We start from the raw sequence: 24,974 nt of genomic DNA on the forward strand, positions 1-24,974 counted from the left end.
TTGGCCTATCCAGACCTTCTGCAGCCAGCCCAAGAAGTGCCAAGAAGCTCAAGTTTATTAGTTTATAAAAAAATTACAGTATCTTTCACATGGGCTTAAAAAATGGGGAAGGTGGGGTACAGTAAAACATCATAGCTGTGCAGGGAACAGCCACAGGGCCAGGGGCATCCAGGCACCTTCAGCTCCAGCCTGCTTCCAGCAAGCTACACAGGCCCCTCGATCCAGGGCAAGGCAAAGGGAAGGGGTGGATGCAAGCAGGGAGTCCCTCCTGCTAAGAGGCTCAGGTCCCCCCATTCTCAGCTTTGACCTTTTGGGGTCTGCGGGGGCCTGGGAGGAAGACAGGTGAGATGGCAGCTCAGACCACAGGCTGAGGACTCCCCCCCCCCCCACCCCGCCCCTGCCTCCTGTACAGCCCATTTGGTGGTGCCCCTCCTCTCCCCAGAGGACAATGCTGAGGAAGGCCTGTTGCCCACCTGAGGTTGTTGGTCTCCCCCTCCTTCTTCCTTTCTTAGGGACTAGGGGGACTTCTGGGTCCTGCGAGAGGCTGGTCCCCTCGGGCTGCCAGGCTGTAGTTTGCTCAGAAAGGCCTCTCTGTGCCCCATGTGTTCTGGAAGGGGCCGTGCTTGGAAGGAGAGGGTCCTGAGTAGAGGAGAGCCAGGTCCTCAAGGGGCTCAGTGAGCAGTTCAGAGGTTGATGAGGACCCACCACTGCCCCCCATTGTCAAGGGAGGGCACCTGGGAGCTGCTACCACGGCAGAGGAGAGAGCCATACCTCTGATCCGTGCTCAGGACCCTGCTGTGCTCCCTTGGATTTCTTCTTGCGGGACTTGCCCCCTGCAGGACATTGACACTGGGCTTGGAGGGACCTGCGGCTTCAGTCCCCTTTCTGCAGACTCTCCTACTCTGGGAGTGGAGTGGGGACTGGGGTGGAGAAGGGTGAGGTAGTTCTTGCAGGCCATCTAGTTCTTTGTGCTGTCCTAGCTTGTTACAATAGGAGTAGCCTACCTTTGGGTGCCAGGGGTCCGGGATCCCCCTGAAATGGAATGAGGAGAATTGAGGAATCAACCTGGTTGGGGCAGGGGTACCTTCTCTTGGAGAGGCAGAGCTCATACCATCCTTCCAGATCGGTGGAGCTTCTCCTCAGGTGAGAAGCCTCTCTGACCACCCCCTCTTCCCCAGGTGAAGGACACCAACAAGGCCACCGTGCCTTGGGCTGCTGTACTAGCTGGGACCCTTGGATTGAGGAGGGGAGGGGCATAACACAGGGAAGACATAGACCATGTGATCCTTGGGGGTCACGACAGGCCCTGGGCATCTCCACTTCGGAGACCCCCAGCTCCTGCCCCACTGTGACCCCAGATCTGTCTGCCCCACTAGCTTCCTTGGGATCTCCATTTGTGTGAGATTAGGGCCCAAACCTGGAACCAGATGGTGCGGCCACGCCCGTCCTGCAGGGAGCTCATGCCCGGCATGCCATAGCAACGCAGCCACGCCCGAAAGGCAGCGAAGTCCTCCTCTCCGCTCTCCGGCCCGTAACCTTTGCCCCCTGTGGGACAGAGGAACCAGGCGGAAGTCAGAGGGCTGACTCGGGCTGAGAGAAGGGGGAGCCTGGTCAACTTGGCCCAGACCTCAGCTATATAGCTGATGGGCTGAGTCAGAGGGCCGAGGCTCTCCCTCCTCCAGCTGTGCATGCCCTCGGGCTGGTGTCTTCCCCACTCTGGGCCATGGCTTTCCCAACCTGGAGTGGGGTTGGTAATCCTTGTCCTGCCTGCCTCATGGGCACCTCAGAGGATACAGATACCTAACAAGTGAGTAGGCCTAGTCCATTCAGCAACAACTAGATCTACAAACATCCATGCCCCACGTGGGGCAGGAATTGCCCTGAGGTTACACAACATGCTGAAGCAGAGGTAGTTAGCCATCTTTGCCTCCCAGGCCTCACCCAGCTGGACCACTTCCTTGGGCACTGAGTGACACAGTTCCAGCAGGTCTGGGTTCTGCAGCTTCGCCCTGATCTTCTGGCTCAGGGTTAGCTCCGGGCTCTGGAGAAGGGGCAGGGCAGGACCTGGCTGTCAGCTTGACGCAGGACCACTGAGAAGGCGGCTGAATCCCGGGGAGCAGAACCCCTGAGCTTGACAGGACTCAGAGACAATGCCTTAGCAGCAACCCCCCGCCCAACCCCCTACCCCCCACACTGCAGGGAAAGGGAAATGGACCCAAAGCCAAGAAAGGATGTACTTGAGCTAAGCTGCAGACACCTGACCCAGCCATACACTTGTTGGCCTGCTCTGATAGGTACATGCACATTCCTTCCTGCACTCTCACCGGCCTGTGCTGCTGCAGCGCCTCCAGAACCTCGCGGGCTTTCTCGAAGGGGGGTATCTTCAATCTGAAGTGGGGTGGAGAGGGAGCCAGGCTAAGTAGTGGGGAATGTGGGTGCACCCAGCCCTCCCTAGTCCTCGTGGCCTGCCTGCTGACCGGTACAGGATCTCTGCCCGAAGATAGTTGCCAATGCCGTTGAAGAACCTCTGGTCCAAGAGGGCCTCACAGATGGGCTTGTCAAAGACCTTGTCCGCTAGGTTTCGTAACACATTCTCCCTGGAGGAACACAGCCTGGGCCCGTGAGACCCATTCTCTACCCCCATCCCGAATGCCTTGCTGCAGGATAGGGGAGAGGGGCTGGGAGTGTCTATTCCTGGATGCAAGAGGAAGAAACACGGAAGTCCCTGTTCCCCTTTTCCCAACCTCAGTGCTATTTTGGCAGCAGGAACCTCCATTTTCCTATCCGTTAAATGGGAACATCAGAATAAGACTGTAATTCACAATGAAAGGTGAAAAGTACCAATCAAAAGCAATGTGTTCAAGCAAATACACGAGTCTGTATATGTTGTGGGTATATCACCAAAGTCCTCAGATTCAAGACTCTGCCTGCAGTCTGGAACTCCCTGTAGAACTTCTGATTGGTTAGCTCTGAGGATTTGACTTTGGTGGGGTCAACTTTTCTCAAGACCCTGAAGATCTCCAAGGAAGCTGGGACTGGTTCTGTGTAGCAGGTGTGTAAGGCAAGTCCTGGCTAGTGAGTGTCCCAGCAGCCCCCACCCCACCTCCAGGGGTCATGGATCCTTTCTCACCACCACGAAGAGGAAATGCATCTTGTTTCTTTGTGGGGAAAGACCATGGCAAGACTGACTCAGTAATGGGCATGAGGAGCATATGAAGTAGGGGCCAGAAGACAGAGTGTGGGGTGAAGGTAAGAGTGGACATTAGCCTACGTGGTCGGATCACTGAGAGGAGCAGATCCCTGCAGGCTCCCCAGCTGTGAGACCAAAGAAACGGCCAATATGCCTCCTCGTGTGACAGGAACTTCAGAGCCAGCTGGCAAAGAGTTAACTTGTGGCATGACTTCCCAGGAAAGATAAGATGGGAGGAATCCAGGACCATGACAGACACTTCCCTGGGGAGCACTGGGGGTCATGCCTGGAAAGGCCAGGAGTCAAGTGGCTTCTGTGGTGCTAGAGACGCCCTGACCCACGGGCAACCAAGTCTGAGGACCAACAGAAAGCACGCCGTCCCCAAGGAAGGGAGGACTTGCCAGGTCCACTGTGGGCCTTCGTGTCTGTGGTGCTTGTCTGTTATATTGCTCTTCCTCTAGAACTTTGCAAGCCCGGCTCCTTTTTATCAGGCAGGCCTCAGCTCAAATGTCACCTAGAGTGGCCAACCCCCCCCCCCCCCGCCCCAGCATACCCAGCCTAGAGTCATTCTCTACCTCTTGGATTTTTCTTCAGGCGTGTACCTATGTGAATTCATCTACTTTGTTTCCTGTCCCCCCTGGCCCATCTGAACTTTAGCTCTGTGGGAGCAGGGGCCACATCCATCTTGATCATTGCTGTACCCCCAACGCCTAGAAGAGAGCTTGGCATGAAACAGAAACCCATACGCAGTTCACCTTTAGAGGAAGGGAAGGGCTGCCACCGTGCCATCCTCTGTGACACGCATTACATCCTGGTGTTACCCCTCCCATGGAGGAGACCATGGGCTGTCACAGACCAGTGGGCAGGCAGAATGTGGGAGACCACAAAACCTGATGCAGAAACCATGTCATTAGGCAGTCAGTCCCTTGCCCACCCCCTTGAAGCCATTCCTTCCTTCTCAGCGTCCCTTCTTACCAGGTTGTTAAAGCCCCTTCACCTTTCTTCTTAGCCTCCTGAGAGCACCAAGAAACAAGAGTGGGATGCTGATCCCCAGCTCTGACTCGAACTGGCCGTATGTCCGCAGGGTATGCCTAGCCATCCTCTTGCCCACCCCCATGCCAGTTTGGGGGTTCCACATCCATTAGCTCAGAGAGCTGTCCCAGGAAAGGACGCCGTCTTGGTCTACACAGGAAGGGACTGAGGGCCAGAGGGGGCTACACTCGCCCCTCACGGCCAGCGAGGCACTAATTAGAGAGCCAGGCCCGGAGCCCAAGGCTTCATCACACCTGGTGCTGGGCCTACCTGAACTGCTCATACTCCAGCAAGACACAAGGCCCGCGGCCTGGCTGCCACTCGCCCCCGATGTCCCAGTGGCCGAAGCGGCGGATGTCCACGAAGCAGAGGGCGAGTCGGGGGCCAGGTGGGGCTGTGTAGAAGCGCAGGTGGGCGTGGGCGGGCAGTGCCTCGCTGGGCGCCAGCTGGAAGGAGCCAGACATGCCAAATCGGAAGACCAGGGCCAGTGGCTCCCGTGGGGGCTGGGCCCCAGGCAGGGGGCTCAGGGTCAGGCGCAGCTCTTTGCCACGGGCTGAGGATGAGATGCAGTAGGCACTGCTCTCAAAGGGCACCTCGGGGTTGCGGCTGACGGGTGACTTCTCCACACACCCGCCGAACACCAACCCCCTGCACGCGTCGTTCACGAAGCGGCTGGCCAGATGCAACTCGGGGCCCTCGGGCATTCTGTGGGAGGGGTGGCTGGGCCCTGTGGGTGGGGGAGGATGACAGCAGGTTGGGTCAAGTGTCCCCCTGTGAGGTGGAAATTCTCAGCCCATTTTGCAAAGGAGACTCGTGAGGGTCAGTACGGGCGGCGGCCAGCTAGGACTGGCAGAAAAGTCGGCTGGCCTGGCCGCAAGCCCGGGGCCCCACCTGAAAGCGCTGGGGAAACCCGGGGCGCTGTGGAGCTCAGGCTGGGGAAGCACGACTCTGCCTTATTTAACACTCTCCCGGGGCTCTCGTGAGCTGCCACTGCTTTTAGAATAAAGTCCGGATCTTTCCTGGGCCCGCACGGTCATGTCACTTCCTCCCAGACTCCCCCTCGCTCGCTTGCTCCAAGCACACTGTCTTCCCATCCCCATGTCTTTGCCTCTGCTGGCCCTTCTGTCTGGGACACTTAAGAGTGTTCTTTTCTTCATGGCACTCCCAGAATATGAAGTTATCTTGCTTGTTGTCTGGCTCTACCTCCACTCCCACCCGAGTGCAAGCTCTACTCGCCCATGACTCTGCTTCTTAGGACCTGGCCTGCATCTGGTCCACAACTACTGAGGGAGTGAACCTGACCCCTCCTGGGAGGCCGGGGCTGGGATAAAGAGGCCCAGAGACTCCCTCTCCTCCCCTCGGCAGGGCTTGGCCAGCCTGCTACCACCTACTGGTCAGGACCAGAGCGAGCACAAGGAGGAGGGAAGGCAGGAATCTCCAGGCACATCTGCGCTGGAACCAGGTCCCCACGACTCAGAGGGAGGACAGGGGTGACAAGAAGGGCTCCCGAGCTCCAGGCCATGGTCCAGGAGGGTCACAGGAAAACGCTCAGGTCAGCTCCCGGGGCGGAGGGACGCAAACTCCACCCGCCCACCCTCGCCCCCTCCTGCCGGGCCGAGGGAGCGTAGATGGCCACTCTCCTCTTTCTGGACGTGCCGAGATCAAGGCGAAGTTGTGTGTGGGACAGAGGCGGGCGTTTAGCTAGGGGCAGACTCCCTTACCTCCTCAGCGCCGTCCGGGGCTGGCACCCGAAAAGAAAAGTTTCGTTTTTCGGGAAAAGGTGAATGTCCAGATTCCTAATTTCCGCAGTGTTCGCCTCCCCTTCACCCTCCTCCTCGCTGCCCGTCCTCGGCTAACCCCAGGTCCCTTCCTTCCCAAGGGCCTCCAATCTCATCCCCTCCTCAGCTCCGCTTTTCCCCACGCCCCCGGACACCTGCGCCCCGCGCCGCTCCCGCCAGCCTGCGGCCACTGAGGGGTTAACGCGGGGGCCGGGCCGCGCCTAAGAGCACGCTGGGAGCTGAGGTCTCCGCTCCCGTGCCTGCTGGGAAGTGTAGTTTCTCGGGTAGGGCAGAGGCTGGGCGGGGTGGGCTGGGGGCCCCGGGTGCGGGAAAGGTTTGGGGGCAGTCACCTGGCCGGGAGGTGGAGGAGGAAAACTGGCTTCCCGCCGGCGCCGAGCAGCGGGGTCAGGTCTGACGTCTCGGGTTGCAGCTGTCTCCGTGGCCGGCGGGGGCGGAGAGTCACCCGGCTAGTCCCGGACGGGGTCGACACTGCCAGCAGGAAACAGCAGCAGTGCCCCGAGGCCGAGGCGCCTGCAGCTGGGCGCTGGGCGCGCACCCGTGCGTGATAAACGCAGACCCTGGGGACCCGGTGGTGGCCCCTAAATGCCAACGTACAGACAGAACACATAAACAGAAACATCATCACCACCTGCCCGGTGGCAAGTGCAGCCGAGCAACAAAATGCGGGCAGAGAAGCAGAACCCACTTCAGATGGTTCTGTGGGGGAGGGACTCTCTGAGGTGACGCTTAGGCTGAGTCCTCAGGAGACAGCTGGCTGGCGGGGGACAGGACGATACGCCAGACGGAAGGAAAGGCCATTGCAAAGGCCTGCAGGCAGAAAAGGGACTGGCCCATTGAAAGAAGGCTTGTGTGGCTGGAGTGGGGCTGGGGGGAGGGCTGGGAGGTGAGGACAGACACACGGCAAGGTGAGGTCAGGTCAGGTCTGGTCTCAAGAGGCCTCTGTAAGGAGCCTGCATTCCATCGTCAGTGGAGCAGGCACAGGTGCCTGACCCATAGCCCTGATTTGCCCCGCCTATTACTTCTGCTTCCTCCTCCTCCATCTACTCATTTATTTGGGTGGAAGTCTTTTGAAGTAAACTAGGGAAAATACGACATTTCATCCCTAATACCTCAACAGGCATCTCTAAAAAGCAATATCCTACAAAGCCACAATACATTTACTATGCCTAATAAAATTAGTACCATCTAATACCTAGTCCACATTCAGATTTCCCTAATTGTCCCCAAAATGACTTGTATAGCCAGTTTGTTTAAAGCAGAGTCCGATCAAGGATTATATGACTCTTTAATCATTTTTTAAGGTTTATTTATTTATTTTGAGAGAGAGAAAAGGAGAGAGAGGAGTGGGGGAAGGGCTGGGGGTGGGGGGAGGGGGAAAGGAGAATCCCAAGCAGGCTCTGTGCTGTCAGCACAAAGCCCAAGGCAGGACTCAAACTCACGATCTTCGAGATCATGACCTGAGCGGAAAACAAGAGTTGGACGCTTAACTGACTGAGCCACCCAGGCGGCCAGCTTTAATCATTTTTGATCTTGACTGAACCACCCTCTTCCACCCACCTCACCCTTTTTTCTTTTTCTTTTTTGATCTTCCTGGAGTCTAAGCCAGTTGAGATGCCCCATCATATTCTGGATTTGTCTGAACGTTTTCTTAGATAGATCTCTCTTAGGTGTTGCTCTGTACTCCAAAATTGCTTCACATTAGGAGGCACCCAACATCTGGTTGTCCCATTTTAGTGCAGCTGAAATTGATCACAGGTGAGGTGGTCACCAGACCTCTGCTTTGTAAAGGTATGTGTCACACCTTGTGCCCACTAAGAAATCTACGGGGTGATTTATTTGTTGGTTGTTTTGTTTAAATTAAGGTATAATTTCTATATAGTAAAATTCACCCTATTAAAGTGTGAGTTTTGACAAATACATACACTCACATAACCATCACGACAGTCAAAAGATAACACATTTCCATCACCCAAAATTTGCCTATACACCTTATTGGTCAACACTTCCACCCCATCTGCTGGCAACCACTGATCTGTTTTCTGTCCCTATAGTTTTTGCCTTCTCCATAACACCATATAAATGGAATCTTCAGTAGGTAGTCTTTTGAGTCTGGTTTTTTAGCATAATGCATTTTAAAAATATCTTTACTTCATTTTTAAGTAGGCTCTACGTGCAACATGGGGCTGGAACTCACTACCCTGAGGTCAAGAATCACAAGGTCCACCAACTGAGCCAGCGAGGTGCCCCTTAGCATAGTACATCTGAGATCCATCTGTGTCATTAGGATTATCAGTTCTTTTCTTTTCTGAGTAGTATTCCACTGTGTAGCTGGGCCAGTGTTTTCAACAATTTACCAACTGAGGAGGTTGGGTTGTTTATGGGAGGGGATTCTTTAGCACCACAAAATAACCAGTTTCACATCACATAAACATTTCACTTTATGGCTTTATTATCCTTGATGATCCTTGCTTCAATCAAGTATTTAATTGGGAATCACAAAATGGTGTTTTTCTGTCATTCCTTCTACCTCAGCTAGAAATCTCCTGTAAAGAGCTGGACCTAAGCTGGACTAAGGTTATCTGGTTATCCTGAAATGCTAAAAACACAGGAGAGATCTGAATTCTTTCCCTTTAACTATCAATCTTCAGGCTAAAAAATTGGTCCAATAACATCCAATGGTGACAAACCAGGACTGATTTGGCTTTTGGGGGGACGGACTGCGTCTTTTATAGACTCTTCTATTACAGACTCAAGGATTTTTTTACATTCAACATCTTTAAATCCGTTCAAGTCTTTATCTTTTCCCCCATCTATTGGAGGAGTACTTTATTAGGCACTGGGGCTATACAAACATGGGAATACAATTCCCATCCTTAACAAACTCAGAATGATAAAAGAGGCAAATGACTAAACACAAAATTACAATCCATGTTATAAGGCCATGAGAGAAGTACCTGTGGGATTCTGTGACCCCACTGAGGATGGAATGCTACCTGGGAAATCAAGCTTATATTAAACGTTTCAGGAGACTTTGAACTTCCTTGCGACTTTTTGCCACTTTTTGTTTATTCGATTTTTCCATTTTTGTCTTCTTCTTTCTCTCCCGTGGGCCACTTGAATGTTTCGAATTCCACTTTGACTTGGTGTTGCTTTTGAGTATATTACATCGCACAGCCTCTGAAGTAGTTGTTCTAGATACGATACACGTATTTGTCATGGTTCACTGGTATCGACGCTTTGTCTAAGTGCCGTGTAGAAACCTTACCTCCCCTTACCCTCTCCTGTTTATAATAACCTGAAATATTCCCTCTACATACTCTGAAAACCACATCCATCAGTGCTCCACGTTTTGCTTCAACTGTCAAATGGAACCGAAAATGCTCAAGTCTAACCGTATCCATAGTTTTACTCCTTCCATTGCTCTTACTCCCCGATGTTCCAAGATTCCTTCATCATTTCCCTTCTGATTAGAGATCATCCTTTCGCCTTTTTATTTCTAGGTCTGCTGGTGACAACTTATATTAGTTACCCTTCATCGGAGAATATCTTGATTTCCCCCTTTACTCTCGAGGTGATTTTTGCTGAATATAGACTTCTCGGTTGAAATTTTCTTTCAGGGCCTGAAAAATGTGCTTCTTCCACTTGGCCTCTATGGTTTCTGGTGAGAAGTCCACAATCATTCGAACAGTTTCTCCCCCCATAAGGTAAAGTGTCATTTCTCTCTTGCTGCTTTCAAGATTTTTTTTTCTCTTCTTTAGCTTGCAGAAGTTTGATTGTATGATGTAGCTCAACATGGATTTCTTTGGGTCCAACCCATACGGGATTCATTCAGCTTCTGGACTCTGTAGGTTTAGGGAACTTTTGCCATGTTGGGGAGATTTTCAGCTATTATTTCTTTGTATATTTTTTTTTTCTGTCCTAGCCTCTTTCTCCTCATGTTCTGAGACTCTGAAGGCATGAATATTAGAGCTTATGTTATGGTCCTGCAGGTCCGAGACTCTGTTTTATTGGTTTCTGTGTGCTTATTTTCCCAATTATCTTCTGTTGTTCAGATTGGATAATTTCTAGGATTTATCTTCAAATCCATGGATTCTTTCTTCGAAGTCCATCTATTGATTTCTCACTTTGATTACTACAGATTTCAGTTCTAAAACTTCTATCTGGCTCCTTGTATCTTCTATTAAGACTTGAGGCATTTTTACATTGGCTGCTTTAAAATCCTTGGCAGAGGTGCACCTGGGTGGCTCAGTTGGTTAAGGGGCTGACTTTGGTTCAGGTTTGTGAATTTGAGCCCCACGTCTGGCTCTGTGCTGACAGCTCAGAGCCTGGAGCCTGCTTCGTATTTTGTGTCTCCCTCACTCTCTGCCCCTCCCCCACTCACACTCTTGTCTCTGTCAAAAAAATGGATATGTTAAAAATTTTTTAAACAAAAAAATAAAAAATTTAAGTTCTTGGCATAGAGGCACCTGGGTGGCTCAGTTGGTTGGGTGTCAGACTCTTGATTTTGGCTCAGGTCATGATCTCATGGTTTGTGGGATCAAGCCCCGTGTTGGGCTCTGTGCTGCCAGCATGGAGCCTGCTTGGGATTCTCTCTCTGGCCCTCCCTCTGTTCACATGCTCTCTCAAAATAAATAAATAAAAACATAAAAAATAAAATAAAATCTTTGGCATACAAGTCTGTATTTTCTTGGTGTTGGCATCTGTTGTCTTTTCTCATTCAAACCGAAAGTTTCTTGGTTCTTGGCTTTTTTTTTTTTTTAAATCCTGGACATTTGGGGTATTGAGACTCTGGATCTTATTTAGATCCTCTTTTTTAGCAGGGCTCCCCAGACACAGCACCAGTGAGGAAAGGAGGAGGGAATGCCACTTCCTTGTTGCCATGTGGGGTGGGAATCCAGGCACCCACTCAGCCTCTGCGGGGGGGGTGGGTGGGGGGAGCGGCGCAGGGGTGGAAAAGGGACTGCAGTTTCTCTGTGCTGTGACTGGAGGCCAGCAGTGAGTATCTGTAGTTTCCCGTCTTGTTGGTTGGCCCCTTTCCTGGTCCTTTGGCTCAAGAGAGGATGCTTGTCAGGGTTTTCGGTGTGCTGGTGTGTCCCAGGCTGCCAGTCTCCCGCCTCCAGGCGGGACACACAAAGCAAATCTAAGATCTACTCTGCTGTGATCCTTCAGTTCCTGATGGTCCTAGCCAGTCTGCCTTCTCTTCACCTTTTAGAGTCTTAGGTTTGTTTCGTAAGTAATGTCCAAGGTTTTCAGCTCTACTTAGTGGGAGGAAAAAATGTTCCATTTTCCCAGAAGCAGAAGTCAGGAGTGGAGTCGGTCCTTAAACTTTCTGATGCTTAAATGGAACCATCTTTGGCCAGTGGGACATGCTGGCTCCTTTTGACAGGACTATTCTTTGATGGCTTTCCTGCACCCTAAGATGTTTTAGGCTTAAGGTGCTGTAATAAAATACAAACTGGGTGGCTCAAACCACATTTATTTCTCATGTTCCAGAGGCTGGGAAGTCTGAGATCAAGGAGCCAGAAGATTTGGTTCTTGGTGGGCCTTCTCCTGCTTTGCTGTTCTCATGTGGCCTTTTCTCAGTACATGTTTGTGGAGAGAGTCCCTCTGTCTTTCCTAATCCCATCATGAAGGTCCCACTCTCATGACCTCATCTAAACCTAATCACTCTACAAAGGCCCCATCTCCTAAAACCATCTAATTGGGCAGTTAAGGCTTCATCTGGGGGTGGGGGGGGACACATACATTCAGTCCCTACCCCACTCCTGACAATGAGTGGTTTGAGGGGGTGCAGTCTTCCTCTCTTCTAAATGGACACAGCAGGAAGAGCAGGGCTCTCTCCTTTCTCTCTTTGGGGCATCTGGCACTATGGCCACGTGCTTGCTGCCAGCCTGAGAGGGCAGTGCCACGAGTGTCATGGGACTAGGAACCAGAACCCTGATTTTCTGGTCTACCGACAAGCTGTTTCATTTTGGTCCTTGTTCTGCCTCGCCCCTGACCTGCCTCAACCAGCAGATAGAAAAAGAGTGACGGGCCGGGGACATCTGTATGTTGCTTGGCTTCTCTCACAAAAACCCTTCATTTGAACCCAAAAAGAAACCTGTGCACACACTCCTTTACACTTCTGTTTATTCTTCCTGCTTGTGAAAACTGTTGACAAGTGCCTCTCGTGGGGGAGGGAGGGCAATGCTGGAAAAATCCTCAGAATCCTTATGCTGAATTCTCAAGTGGTAACCTGGCAAGCCAGAGATCTGGGAGGCCAGGCCTCCAGGGTCCTGGAGCTGGAGCCACCCCTCAAGAGTTTGGGGGGCAGCAACTCGACATGGGCAAGGTGGCTCCACAGGGGCCCCAAACACCATTCTCCTCAGCCTAGGGAGCTCATCAGGGTCTGAGCCTGCTTCAGTTCTGCGGGAGGAAGGGGTGGGGGGGTAGGTGGGCAGCACTGGGGTGGGATCTGGGAGGGGCCCTTCCCCCTCCGGGTACAGCTGAGTCTCACCTGCCAGGAGGACCTGGAACTTGTCTGCTGAGAGGGACATGGCCACAGGCTGGGCCGGGGCACCCGAGGCAGCTGCCACCTCCAGCCTCAGATGCACCATGGGCTCTTCCACGGACCGAAGCAGGCTGGAGCTCAGGGTGTAGTCCACGCGCCAGCCCACACCCGCCAGCCTATTCACTGCGGGGTGGGGTGGGGCTCTCAGGATCACAGGCTGGTGAGCCACACAGCCCTTAGCCCGCACCGGGGTCATCTCTCAACCCTTCAAAGCTGCGTGATCTCTGAGAAGCTCTCATCCCTCTCACCCAGGGCAGACACGCCACAATCAGAAGCTAGATTATCCACAGCAGATCTCAGAGGAAAGAAATCTGGGCTGGAGTCAGGAGTCCTGGGCTCTGTAACTCCTCCACATGTGACCAGGGTCAAGTCTCCTTCCTGAGGTCAAGCACCTCTCGGGCAGCATGCACCTTCTAGAATGGAAGCCAGACCCCACCCCCCCACACTCACCACGCAGGCTGCAGGCCCGCAGGTGCTCTTGTAGGGGACTCTGCTTCTCCTCATAACAGCGACAGAGGCTGGCCGCGTGCTCTGGGGGCAGAATAGAGGTCCCCTGAAGTAGCAGGTAGGGGCTCAGACTGCTTACAGGGCACCTCTCAGGGCCACCCGGCCCCGCCTGCTGCCCAGCAGCCCCTGGCACACAGGTTACCTGCCCGCCGCCTGCACACCCATACCTTTGGGCAGCCCCAGCTGCTGCAGTTCGCTGGACAAGGACTCGCCATCTACGCTGTGCTTGGCCGCACTGGAGAGGATGAAACTCAGCACTGCCACCGTGGCCTTGACATCGCCCGACTCTGGGAGGACCCATGGGTGGGGTAGGGGGTGTCACTGTGGCCTCGGCCAGCTCCTTGTTGCCCTACTATCTTCAGCTCAGAGCCCCTGGGCCTGCTTGAGCCCATGAGCACTGTTACTGCTTCACCAGGAAGTGGAAGAGGACACTGGCGAGCGGGGGGGATGTCAACACCTTTCCTCCATGCGCCTCTGCTGAGGCAAGTGCGTCAGGGCAGACTGCTGGGAGGAGGGGCCTCTGTGCTAACCCCCAGGCCGAGTACCTAGAGTGGCCCAAACATCTGTGGACACAGTGGGGTACTCACCAAACCTGGCATCGGCGGTGAGCTTCAGGATCTTCTCATACTATGGGGAAAGGAGGCCCTCAGGGAGTGCCAGACCCCTGCTCACCAGCCTCTCGCACCCCAGCCAGGGTCCTGATCACCCGCCTCCCTGGGTCTGGTGCACTTTCAGGGCAGTAGAGGTCAAGGCTCATGGGACAGTGGGGTGCTGGGCCCGGCACTCACGTCAATCCCCTGTCCCAGGAGTTCCTTCAGCACCTGGCTACACAGCAGCCTCAGCTTCACGGAGGACTGGAGGGGAAGGCCTTGCATTAGTCAAAGTGTCCCACCTCACCCCTCCATGCTGGGGGGGGAGGCGGGCTCAGAGACAGCTGGCCACATGATCAGAGTCATATAGCAGGCTAGGACAAGCTGAGGGCACCGAGGCCCCAACCTCCGAGTGACCTCACCACCCTTCATCCCCAAAGCCCCCATCCCCCATCCCTGCTCTTCCCACCCTCAAAAAGATCCCATGCACTCAACAATCTTGGCCAGCGTGCTGATCTCCGCCAGGACCCAGTCAGGACAGTCCAGATCACCGCAGAACCGGAACCTCTGCACAAGAGTGAGGCAGGTGGTCAGGCTGGGGCGGGGGGTGGAGGGGTGCCGAGGTGTGGCCAGGTGTCTCCCACATTCTGTTCTTTAGGGACCCCTGCTCCCTGTCCAAGATGGATGTCGTCTGGCCACTTGTTCTCTCCGATTACCAGGCCATTTAGGGAACCCTCTCACTGACCCCACCCACCACCAAGCCTAGTTCTGATCCCTGTCCTGGGTGTTTATGTGCTCAGCAGTGACTGTGGCAAACTTCTCTGTGGCAGATCCTGCTCTAAGTGCTGGGGGTACAGCATAGAACAAAGTCCTTGTCAGGGCGTCATGACCTCTCACTTCTTCCTCCTTCCCTTCTCCAGCTCCAGCCATGCTGGCCTCCCTGCTACTCCTGTTACAACGGACACTCTCCCGTGTCCTTGCCACCCCCTCTGCGCACCCTGCTCTCTCATCTTTCATTCAGGTCTCTGCTCAAATGGGCATTCTCTGACCATACTTTCTAAAACAGCCCCTTACACAAGGAAATTCTGGGGGCCAGTGCCCCAGTGATCTTGATTGTGGTAAAGTTTTCAGGAACATATACGTGTTAAAACTTATTGAACTGTACATTTACAGATGTATATTATTGACTTTACTTCAGTTAAGCTGTTAATAAAATAGTTGGGGCTCCCAGGTAGCTCAGTCAGCTAAGCGTCTGACTCTTGATTTCGGCTCAGGTCATGATCTCATGGTTTCTGAGTTTGAGCCCCCCCCTCAGGCTCTGTGGCATTGTGGAGCCTGCTTGGAATTCTGTCTCCCTCTCTCTCTCTCTGCCCCTTCCTGCTCATGCTCTCTCAAAATAAATAAACTTAAAACAAACAAACAAATAAATAAAATACCTCTTCTCCATCATACTCTAGCCCCTATCCTTTTTATTATTTTGTTTTAATATTTATTTATTTTTGTGAAGGGGGGGGCACGAGTGGGGGAGGGGCAGACAGGGAGACAGAGAATCCCAAGCAGGCTTTGCGCTCTCAGCATGGAGCCCGACGTGGGGCTCAAACTCAGGAACTGTGAGATCATGACCTGAGCCAAAATCAAGTCAGGTGCTTAACCAACTGAGCCACCCAAGGCATTGCTCTATCCTTCTTTCTTGATCTCCACAGCATTTATCAGAGCAGACAGGTTTTATTATCTATTTGAGGTCTGTCTCTTGCTAGAATGCAAACCCACCCTGTCAACCACATCTTGCCCATACCCTCCATTCCCCAGACCAGCTCCTGTCCGCCTGGCAGGAGTCTAGTGCACAGCAACATCCACGTCCATCCTTCCATGCCTCTTACCTGTGGGCAGCTTCCTGCTGCTGGGAACAAAACCGCATAAACTGAGGACACCGCAAACCCATGTTCTCCTGATCCCACTGGACCCTCAGGCAGCCTGGAAACACCATGTCCTCTACTTGGCCCCCCCAGTCACCTTCTCAGACACTTCAGACCTGCTCCACGACCCTTCAACCTCCAACCCTCTTGCTCCTCTTCACCTGACCCTACTGCACTGGTGCTTCTATATGGGCCTCCAGTGAAGTCCCATAGCCATGGTCACAAATGACTGTCATTAAATCTGGCCTTCCTCTTCCTCAACTCCTCAGTGACATCTGACACAAACCCGTCCTTCCTGGTGAAACAGCATACTCTTCTGGACTTCTCCCGGTCCTGGCCTTGGTCTCATTCGCTGGCTCACCCTCCTCCCCCTGCCCCCAAATAGTGATCTCTGCACATCACCTGCTGTCATTACTCTGGGGCAGGAGCCTGGACCAGTTGGTGAGGTGATGGGGTGTTAAGGACAGTGACAGGCTTGCACTAGTCTCTATTTCAGGGGTTTTTAACATTTTGGTGCCATAGACTCATTTGGCATCTGGCAAAACCTACAGGCCTTTCTCAAAACAATGTTTTTATTTTTAATTTTTAAAATGTTAATTTTTGAGAGAGAGAGACAGAGCATGAGCGGGAAGGGGCAGAGAGAGAGGGAGACACTGAATCCAAAGCAGGCTCCAGGCTCTGAGCTGTCAGCACAGAGCCTGACATGGGGCTTGGACCCGTGAACCCATGAACCGAGAGATCATGACCTGAGCCAAAGTTGGAGCTTAACCGACTGAGCCACCCAGGTGCCCCTCAAAACAATGTTTTTAAATGCATAAAATACACAGGATTGCAAAGGAAACTAAGTTATCAAAATCTTCAAATAAATTGGCGATGTAGTGTATGTTTCAAGTCTGATATCCACTGTAATTTACAAATGAACATAAATACATACATGAACAATGTCAACAACTGTAATGTGATAGGCAGATATCTCTCATTTCTATTGGTGACAAAGTCAGAGGTGCTAATATTGGGGTTTATTGCCAACATTCATGATTGAAGGCAATGCTGAATTTCAGTTTGAAGTTAGTGAAAATTAAGATGTGAGATTTCTCCTAAGTTCATGGGCCCCTGACTTCTACCCGCAGAAGTCTTCCACCATCTCTGTATTATTTACATTTTTTTACTACAAGAACGTGTTTCTTGCGTTCGTTTCTTAAAATGCTGGCATTTCTCAAGGTTCTGCTCTAGGTCCTCTCTTCCCAACTCACATCACTCAGGTTACTTGTTTTTAGGGTTACCGTGATCATCTTGGTGCTGATGACTCCTAAATTTATAACTGCACTGTAGATTCTCTTCTGAGCTTTAGCCCCTGAAATCTAGATGGTCTTCTCCCAGCTGCACCTGGTGGCCCACAGACACCTCCCACAGCGCCTGGCAAAATAACTTGTGCTCTTCCCACTGAAGCCTGCTCCCCTTCCTGGGTTTCCCATCCCACTGAGCACGGCCACCTGGGAACCAAGCCGACACCTGCCTCTCCCTTTTCCCTCAAGCCTCTGGTCCTTAGGCCCTGATGATTTCTCCACTCTCTCCGCCCTAACTCAGGTCACCTCCGTTTCCTGGGGGGTCTGCTGCCCTAACTGGGGCCCTCTGCTCCCCTCCTGCTCCCACCACAAGTCAGCCGAAAATAGGAAAGTATCTCTAATTTCTGCTGGAAAGGATCTTCCTAGCTTCTCAGTGCTCTCTTCTTAAAGTAAACTCCTTTCCCAGCTCTCAAGACCCAGCAAGATATGGTCTTTGCTTACCTTTTGAGCCTCATGTTTCACTAACCTCCAGTTGGTCCCCTTCCAGATAGGTGAAGTGCGTCTACCTAGGGAGCCCTGCTCTCTCTCCCCTGAAGTCTTTAAACATGCTGTTCTCTGTCTGAAGATACAGCCCCCACCCGCAAAGCTTCCTAACCTCTGGTACACAAACTGCACTGCAGCCAGCCAGCTTTCTTCCCTGCCCCCGCCTCCTCAGGTTGCTGTCAGGCTCAGGAAGCCTTCCTAACACTACACACGTTAGGTCCCGTCCCCTCAAGTCCTATGACCGCCAATTCAGGCCCCCTGCAGCTGAAGTCCCAGCGCCTGGCACCCTGCCTGGTACAGAGTAGGCACTCGAAGTCTGTCGAAGGAATGAATGGATGGAGGAGTTGAGAAGCCTCAATCCCACGTCTAGTCCTGTCTGGTTCTGGGAAGGGCGAAGGGGCTTCCTAACAGTGCGGAAGACTCAGCCTAATTCCAAGCAAATTATTCTCCAGGTCTCACAGGAGGGCCGGGAAGCGGGCACCTCCCGCCGCAGGCAAGCCCAGTTCCTGTCCGGGGGGTGCGGGCCCTTCCTTTCCGCCGAGGAAGCACCCGGGACACCAAGTCCGCAGGGCGCCCGCCCGCCCAGCCAGCCCGCCCTGCCAGCCGGACGCTCGGCCCTCACGACCGCACCCAGGTGTCTGCCGAGGGGCCGGGGCCGTCTCCACCTGCCCGTCCTGACGTCCGCCCGCGGCCGCAGCCACGAGACTCGGGGGCCCGCCTGCCCGCACGCCCGCCCCGGGGCCCCGCCTCCCGACACCCCGCGGCCCTCACCATCGCGCCAGAAAGCCGCCCGGCCTTTCTCCTCCCGGCGGTTCTGGTCAGCTGACGCGGCGCTCACGTGACGCGGGGCGGGGCCTCTGCGGGCGGGGGCGGGGGCGGGGACGGGCGCGCGTCTGCGCGTCCGGAGCTGCAGGGGGCTGGCGACGAGTTCCGTGTCTCCCCGGAGCCTCTTCCCGGAACTGCCCGGCGCCGGCCCCCAGTTTAGCTAGAAGAGAGGGACAGGGAGCCATTGAATGTGTTCAACTTAAGAGAGCAGGAGTCCGGGAGCCCTTTTTGGCACTTGCGATGATACTCTTGAGAAGAGGGGGGGGGTGGTTCAGGTCGTTCCGTGTAGGCCGCCAGTAAGCGGTGCCGTTATAGGTAGCTGTGGGCTGCGGCAAAAGACAGTTTAAAAACTTTACTGAAATAAGATACACATAAAGAAAATTGTACACTCTGTAAGTATAAAGCTTAATGAATTTTCATAAACTGTACAGCCCACGTCACCAGCACCCGCCCAGCTCCCTCGAGTGCCTGCGTATTTTATTTCATTTTGATGAATTCCCTTTAGTTGCCTTCGTTACAATTGGCTGTAACAATTGACATGCTCGGAACTTCCCCTGTGGCTTCGCCAACGTTAGATGTTATACCTTAGTTTTTCTAATGGGAAGAGAATAAGTTGTTTGAAGTTGCATTAGTCCGCTTACTGGTGAGTTTGAGCAAGGGGTGAACTAGGAACAGTTTCCAACATTCACTTAAAGAGGTAAAAGCAAAAAACAAAACAGCAACAGCACCGAAAACACCCTAGAGAATAGACTAATAACCAAAGGAGAAATTGAACAATTTGAGAGCTCTCTTCAATGACATATCCTGCCCCCATAAGCCAGGCCCAGCTGGTTTTATTGTTGCAGCCTTTCAAGCTTTCAAAGGACAACCCATCGCAATTAAACTCTCCATAAATAGAAAAAGATGGAAAGCTTTCCCAATTCATGCTAAAATCGATCTCATTTATAAAGAGCTTTTTGAAAATCATAAACGTCAGCATGTTTAAGTCAACAGTGTTTTAAAATACTACACGATGTCAAAGAAAACTTACATTTTAAGCATTATAAGACTGGCTCAATTTCTATTTCAGCATATCAGTAGGTTACAGAAGAAAACAGTTGATAGACTGTTTAATCAAAACCAGTTTTGATTTAAAAGAAAATTTGGGAATAGGTGGAAACTGCCTTAAGTTGATAGGGTATTTGAAAAACGAAAGAGCAAATATGAAACTTAGCATCAGACAGACAAATTATTTAAATCTGGAAACAAGGCAAAAAGGTGGGTGGTGTGTCCTTTTAATGTCATACTGGAGCACTGTCTCGGATTTTTTTCACAAGTAAAGGTTATTTGACTATTTAGAGCAGTGGTTCTCAAACTTTACAGTGCATCAGGATCACTGGCAGGGCTTGGGCAAACAGAGGTGGTTCCCACCCTCGGAGTTTCTTTTTTTTTTTTAATGTTTTTTATTTATTCCTCGGAGTTTCTAATTAAACAGGTCTGGGATGGGACCCGAAAATGTGCAATTCCCACCAAGTTCCCAAGTGATACTGATGCTTCCCCTTTGGGGACTATACTTTGAAAACCACTAATGTAGGAAAATGTACCTGAAAGGTTATATGTTAACTTACAGATTTCTGTCTAGTAGAAAAAATAACCCCAAAGATTACAGTTTTATCACCCTGTCAAACATTGACAGGGTTTCTCTCTAATTCAACACACATTAGAAATACTTTTCCTCAAAATGTTACTTGAACTAGCTTTACAATTTACCACGTTACTAGGTATTTACCCAAAGAATACAAAAACACTAATTCAAAGGGATACATGCACCCCTATGTTTATAGCAGCATTATTTACAATAGCCAAATTGTAAGCATCCAAATGCAAGCAGCCCAAGTGTCAAGTGTCCATCGATTGATGAACAGATAAAGAAGATGTGGGATGTGTGTGTGTGTTTGTGTGTATAAATGTGTGTACACACATACACAGTGGAATATTCCTCAGCTATAAACAATAACGAAATTTTGTCATTTGCAATGTACAATGGATGGAGCTAGAGAGTTTAATGCTAAGTGAAATAAGTCAGTCAGAGGAAGACAAATACCATATGATTTCACTCATGTGGAATTTAAGAAACAAAACAAATGAGCAAAGGGAAAAAAAAGAAAGACAAACCAAGAAACAGACTCTTAACTATAGAGAACAAACTTATGGTTACCAGAGGGGAGGTGGGTGGGTGGACAATGGGTAAAACAGGTGATGGGGATTAAAGAGTGCACTTGTCATGATGAGCACTGGGTGATTAACATAAAAACCTAAAATAGTAATTCATTTTGAAATAAACACAAAAAGGCATGTAAATAAATCACAAAATACAGAAAAGTTAAAGGAACAAAAAATTAGCAAAGCCCTTCTCTCCCCGGGTAACTTCTCTAACAGCCCTTTCTGGCTTTTTTCCATACGTACACAACTGTGACCTAATAAGAAATATATATTTGGTCTCTGCCCTCAGTTCCTGACACAGAGCTCCTAAATCCCTTGGAGTTTCCTAGGTAATAGGAGTCCCTTGACTCTTGGTGGGCTCCTGGATAGCTTCAGGATGGGGCTGGTCACCAGGAAGACCAAGCCATGATTGGAAGCTTGGAGAAGAGCCACAGACTGAGTTAATGACTGATCATGTCTACATGATGAAGCTTCCATAAAAACCTCTGAACTGCAGAGAGCTTCCGGGTTGTGATCACATCCATGTGCTGGGAAGTAGCATGTCTCAACTCAATGGAGACAGAAGTCCTGCACTCGGGACCCTTTCAGGTCTTGCCTTGAGTATCTCTTCATCGGACGGTTCATTTGTACCCTTTATTATATAGTAAACTGGTGGGCATGTTTCCCTAATTTCTGCAAATTAACTTGAGAGGGTTGTGAAAACCCTGATTTGTTGCCAAACCAGACAGAAGCGGGGGTAACCAGAGAACTCACTACTTCCAACTGCTGTCTGAAGTGCGGGCAGTCTTGTGGGACTGAGCCCTTAACCTGTGGGCTCTGATGCTAACTCTAGGTAGACACTGTCAGAATTGAATTGAATTGAATTGTAGGGCATTCAGCCAGTGTTGGAGAATTGATTGGGGAGGAACACCTTTGATGTCAGTGTATTGTCTGTTTTATCAACTATTAATATAAATTTCATAATGGTATCTTACCCTGTATTCTGTTTTGGAACGTGATTTTTCACTCAGCAACGACTAGGGGCAGGCTTTGAACACGCTAGGAATTGTGCTAGCCCTGCCCCGAGTCCTAGCAGGGGTGAGAGCACTGGAAGAGGAGTCTTACCGTGTGTGTGTGTGTGTGTGTGTGTGTGTGTGTCAAATTAAGGGCAGGAAGAGGTGTGAGTAGGACTAGATCAGTGTCTGTGAGTCAGAATTGTCACATAAAGCTGTATAGGCTGTGTACTGCACAATTCCAGGGGGAGGGGAATTCACACCATAATCTGTGGGCATGGAACCCCCAGAACTGGGCAATGAATGTGCCCTGCCCTGAATGTGGTGTGTGAACCTGTAGGTACGCAAGATGGTTTCAGGTGATATACCATAAATAATTGATATTTACAGTTACCTTCTATATATAGTAAATGATACCTTCTATATATAGTAAATGATAGTCAAGCAAACTGCCATGCTGGCAGCTCAGAGATCACACATGGAGAACCACAAATTTGGTTGCCTTTTAAATACATTGGTTTAGGTGTTAGAAATGAGTTGATTTAAAGTACACAAATAGATGTCCAACATCACTAGCTTTTAGGGAAATACAAATTAAGACCATGGTAAGGTATTACTACATACCTATCAGAACAGCTGAACTAAAAAGTCGTGATAATACCAAATCCTGGTGCAGATGCCATTAAAACTGGATCTCTGGGGGCACCCAGGTGGTTCAGTTGGTTAAGGAGCCAACTCTTGATTTTGGCTCAGGTCAAGATCTCACAGTTCCTGAGTTCAAGCCGCACCTCGGGCTCTGTGCTGGCAACAGGGAGCCTGCTTTGGATTCTCGCTCTCTCTTTATGCCCCTCTCCTGCTCATGCTCTCTCTCTCTCTCTCTCTCTCTGTCTCAAAATAAATAAATAAATAAACTTAAAAAATGGATCTCTGTTGGAAATGTAAAATGGTGCAGATACTCTAGGAAATAGTTTGGCAGTTTCTTTAAATATGTACCTGGGATCGCCTGGGTGGCTCTGTTGAGCGACTGACTCTTGACTGGCTCAGGTCATGATCTTGCACTTCAAGGGTTCCAACCTCGAGTAGGGCTCTGTGCTGATGGTGCAGAGCCTGCTTGGGTTTTTCTCTCTCTCTCCCTCTCTCTCTGCCCCTACCCTGCTTGTGCTTGCTCGCTGTCTCTCAAAATAAATAAATAAACTTAAAAAAAAAAGGGTAAATATATACCTCCTTGGGGTGCCTGGGTGGCTCTGTCAGTTGGTCATCTGTCTTCAGCTCAGGTCATGATCTCTTGGTCTGTGCATGGTCTGTGAGTTCAAGACCTGTGTCAGGCTCTGTGCTGACAGCTCAGAGCCTGGATCCTGCTTCAGATTCTGTGTCTCCCCATCTCTCTGCCCTTCCCCCTCTCACGCTCTGTCTCTCTCTCACTCTCAAAAATAAACATTAAAAAAATAAATATATACCTCCTATATGACCTAGAAATTACATTCTTGAGCAATTATCCCAAGGGAAAAAAAGACAAATTATGTCTACACAAAAACCTATATGCAGTTGTTCATGGCAGATTTATTTGTAATAATCTCAAACTGGAAACAACCAAATATCCCTCAAATAGTGAACAGTCAAGCAAACTGTTTGACATCCATTCTATGAAATACTACTCAGCAATAAAAAGGGACAAGCTATAGATATATGCAACAACTTGGATAGATCTCAAGGGTATTATGCAGAGTGAGGGGAGAAAGGCCAATCTCAAAAGGTCACATAGAATATAAGTCCATTTATATAACAGTGTTGGAATGACAAAATCATAGACACGGGAAGCAGAGCAGTGGTTGCTGGGGAAAGGGTGGTGGGAGGGAGGAGGGAGGTGTGATTACAAAGGAGTAGCAGAGGGAACTCTTTGTGGTGGTGGAACAGTTCTGTATCCTGATTACAGGTGGTCACATGAACCTAAACATGGGATAAAATGATGTAGAACTATATATTTGATATTGTTTTCATATTGAGCTATATTTCTGTCGAATGTAACCATTGGAAGAAATGGAATGAAGAATACATGAAACCTCCCTGCACTATCTTTGAAACCTCTCCTGAATCTATAGTGATTTCAAGATGAAAAAGAATTGATTTAGTAAAAAATAGTACTTGGCAGTATGAAGGTCTGGCAATTTTGACATAGTAAATGACTGAGCATCTCTTTTTTAAAATAGTTTTTTATGTTTGTTTATTTACTGAGAGAGAGAGAGAGAGACAGAGCAAGTCTGGCAGTGGCAGAGAGAAGTGGGGAGAGAGAAATTCCAAGCAGGCTTGCAGAGCCGGATGCAGGGCTCAGCCTCACAAGTCATGAGATCATGACCTGAGCCAAAACCAAGAGTCAGACGCCCAATCTACTGAGCCACCCAGGCGCCCCCATGACTATCACTAATCTATCCAATGCACAATTGTCCCCATGAGGCCATGCTCTAGGCCAGACCACTTGCAGGAGGCTGGGATTTTGGATTCTTCTTTCCGCTTGGCATTTGGGGTAGGGTTGCCAAGTAAAATACAGGGTGCCCAGTGATATTTAAATTTCTGATAAACAAGGAATAATTTTTAGTGTAAGTATATCCCAAATAATTAATGGGATATACTTATACTAAAATATTATTCCTGAAAAATTTTTTTTAATTTTTTTTAACATTTATTTATTTTTGAGACAGAGAGAGACAGAGCATGAACGGGGGAGGGTCAGAGAGAGAGGGAGACACAGAATCTGAAACAGGCTACAGGCTCTGAGCTGTCAGCACAGAGCCTGACACGGGGCTTGAACCCACGGACAGTGAGATCGTGACCTGAGCCAAAGTCGGACGCTTAACCGACTGAGCCACCCAGGCGCCCCTGAAAATTCTTTAATGTACTTAAATAGTTGTCTTTTTAAGCCCTTGTCTGCTAATTCTAATATCTGAACCATTTACAGGTCTGCATGTGTTGGCTGGTTTTTCTCTTAATTTTTGAATATCCTTTCTTCTTCATATGTCTAGTAAATATTTTTTGATATGCTGAACATTGTGAATGTACACTGTAGAAATTTGGATTATATTAACGTTTATTCCCTTTTGAGACAGGGAGAGACAGAGCATGAATGGGGGAGGATCAGAGAGAAAAGGAGACACAGAATCTGAAACAGGCTCCAGACTCTGAGCTGTCAGCACAGAGACCGACACGGGGCTTGAACTCACAGACCGTGAGATCATGACCTGAGCCAAAGTCGGATGCTTAACTGACTGAGCCACCCAGGTGCCCCAAAATTTGGATTATATTATCTCACTCTAGTGTTGAATTTTGTTCCGGGAGGCAATTAAATTACTGATGGATTAACTTGATCATATATGTCAAGGCTTGGTTTTAGGTTTTGTTATGGTGCATCTTTTTCCATTTTTCCTTGATTCCTAGAGAAGTTTCCTTACTCCAAAAGCATAGCATTCTAGGCCCTCATGTGACTGTCTGGGATGGTTATGAAGACCTCTCCACTCTGGTTGGGTCAGAGCTCCATTGTGTCTCTAGTA

The 24,974-nt window shown here is 50.3% G+C and overlaps 2 protein-coding genes across 5 annotated transcripts; both read right to left on the minus strand.

The window, feature by feature from the left end:
* Positions 1-37: 37 nt before the first annotated feature.
* Positions 38-6,619, minus strand: NEIL1 (nei like DNA glycosylase 1). 4 transcript variants are annotated; one of them, XM_019441411.2, is made up of 10 exons: positions 6,351-6,619; positions 4,493-4,949; positions 2,478-2,597; positions 2,325-2,388; positions 1,942-2,041; positions 1,418-1,545; positions 1,005-1,032; positions 772-833; positions 474-639; positions 166-327 (listed from the first exon to the last, which is right to left on the minus strand). In XM_019441411.2, exons 2-10 carry the CDS (start codon positions 4,924-4,926, stop codon positions 281-283), a joined length of 1,149 nt encoding a protein of 382 aa, XP_019296956.1. In that variant the 5' UTR covers positions 4,927-4,949; positions 6,351-6,619; the 3' UTR covers positions 166-280. The 4 variants fall into 4 exon arrangements, with proteins under 4 accessions (XP_019296957.2, XP_019296956.1, XP_019296954.1 ...); XM_019441409.2 differs by lacking the exon at positions 6,351-6,619 and adding an exon at positions 5,944-6,200; XM_019441410.2 differs by lacking the exon at positions 6,351-6,619 and adding an exon at positions 5,614-5,803.
* A 5,514-nt stretch (positions 6,620-12,133) lies between these two features.
* On the minus strand, positions 12,134-18,306 carry COMMD4 (COMM domain containing 4). The gene is made up of 8 exons (XM_019441414.2): positions 18,185-18,306; positions 14,164-14,235; positions 13,867-13,932; positions 13,666-13,705; positions 13,246-13,365; positions 13,022-13,102; positions 12,518-12,694; positions 12,134-12,426 (listed from the first exon to the last, which is right to left on the minus strand). The coding sequence occupies exons 1-8, from the start codon at positions 18,185-18,187 to the stop codon at positions 12,386-12,388; spliced, it is 600 nt and encodes a 199-aa protein (XP_019296959.1). The 5' UTR covers positions 18,188-18,306; the 3' UTR covers positions 12,134-12,385.
* Between the last annotated feature and the right edge of the window lie 6,668 nt (positions 18,307-24,974).

The sequence above is a fragment of the Panthera pardus genome, unplaced genomic scaffold (genome assembly GCF_024362965.1).
Source record: "Panthera pardus isolate Hobbes unplaced genomic scaffold, ASM2436296v1 HiC_scaffold_24, whole genome shotgun sequence".
In the NCBI taxonomy this organism is placed as follows: Eukaryota; Metazoa; Chordata; class Mammalia; order Carnivora; family Felidae; genus Panthera; species Panthera pardus.

What these genes read in the sequence shown, in the direction of transcription:
- COMMD4 (XM_019441414.2), bottom strand. An exon ending in TCCTGGGACAGGGGATTGAC is followed by an intron (nt 13,706 to 13,866) that starts GTGAGTGCCGGG and finishes CTTTCCCCATAG; the next exon opens with TATGAGAAGATCCTGAAGCT. An exon ending in GCAGCTGGGGCTGCCCAAAG is followed by an intron (nt 13,103 to 13,245) that starts GTATGGGTGTGC and finishes TTCTGCCCCCAG; the next exon opens with AGCACGCGGCCAGCCTCTGT.
- NEIL1 (XM_019441411.2), bottom strand. Translation starts at nt 4,926, where the DNA reads ATGCCCGAGGGCCCCGAGTTGCATCTGGCCAGCCGCTTCGTGAACGAC. An exon ending in CTGGAGTATGAGCAGTTCAG is followed by an intron (nt 2,598 to 4,492) that starts GTAGGCCCAGCA and finishes GTGTTCCTCCAG; the next exon opens with GGAGAATGTGTTACGAAACC. An exon ending in CGGACCCCTGGCACCCAAAG is followed by an intron (nt 834 to 1,004) that starts GTAGGCTACTCC and finishes AATGTCCTGCAG; the next exon opens with GGGGCAAGTCCCGCAAGAAG.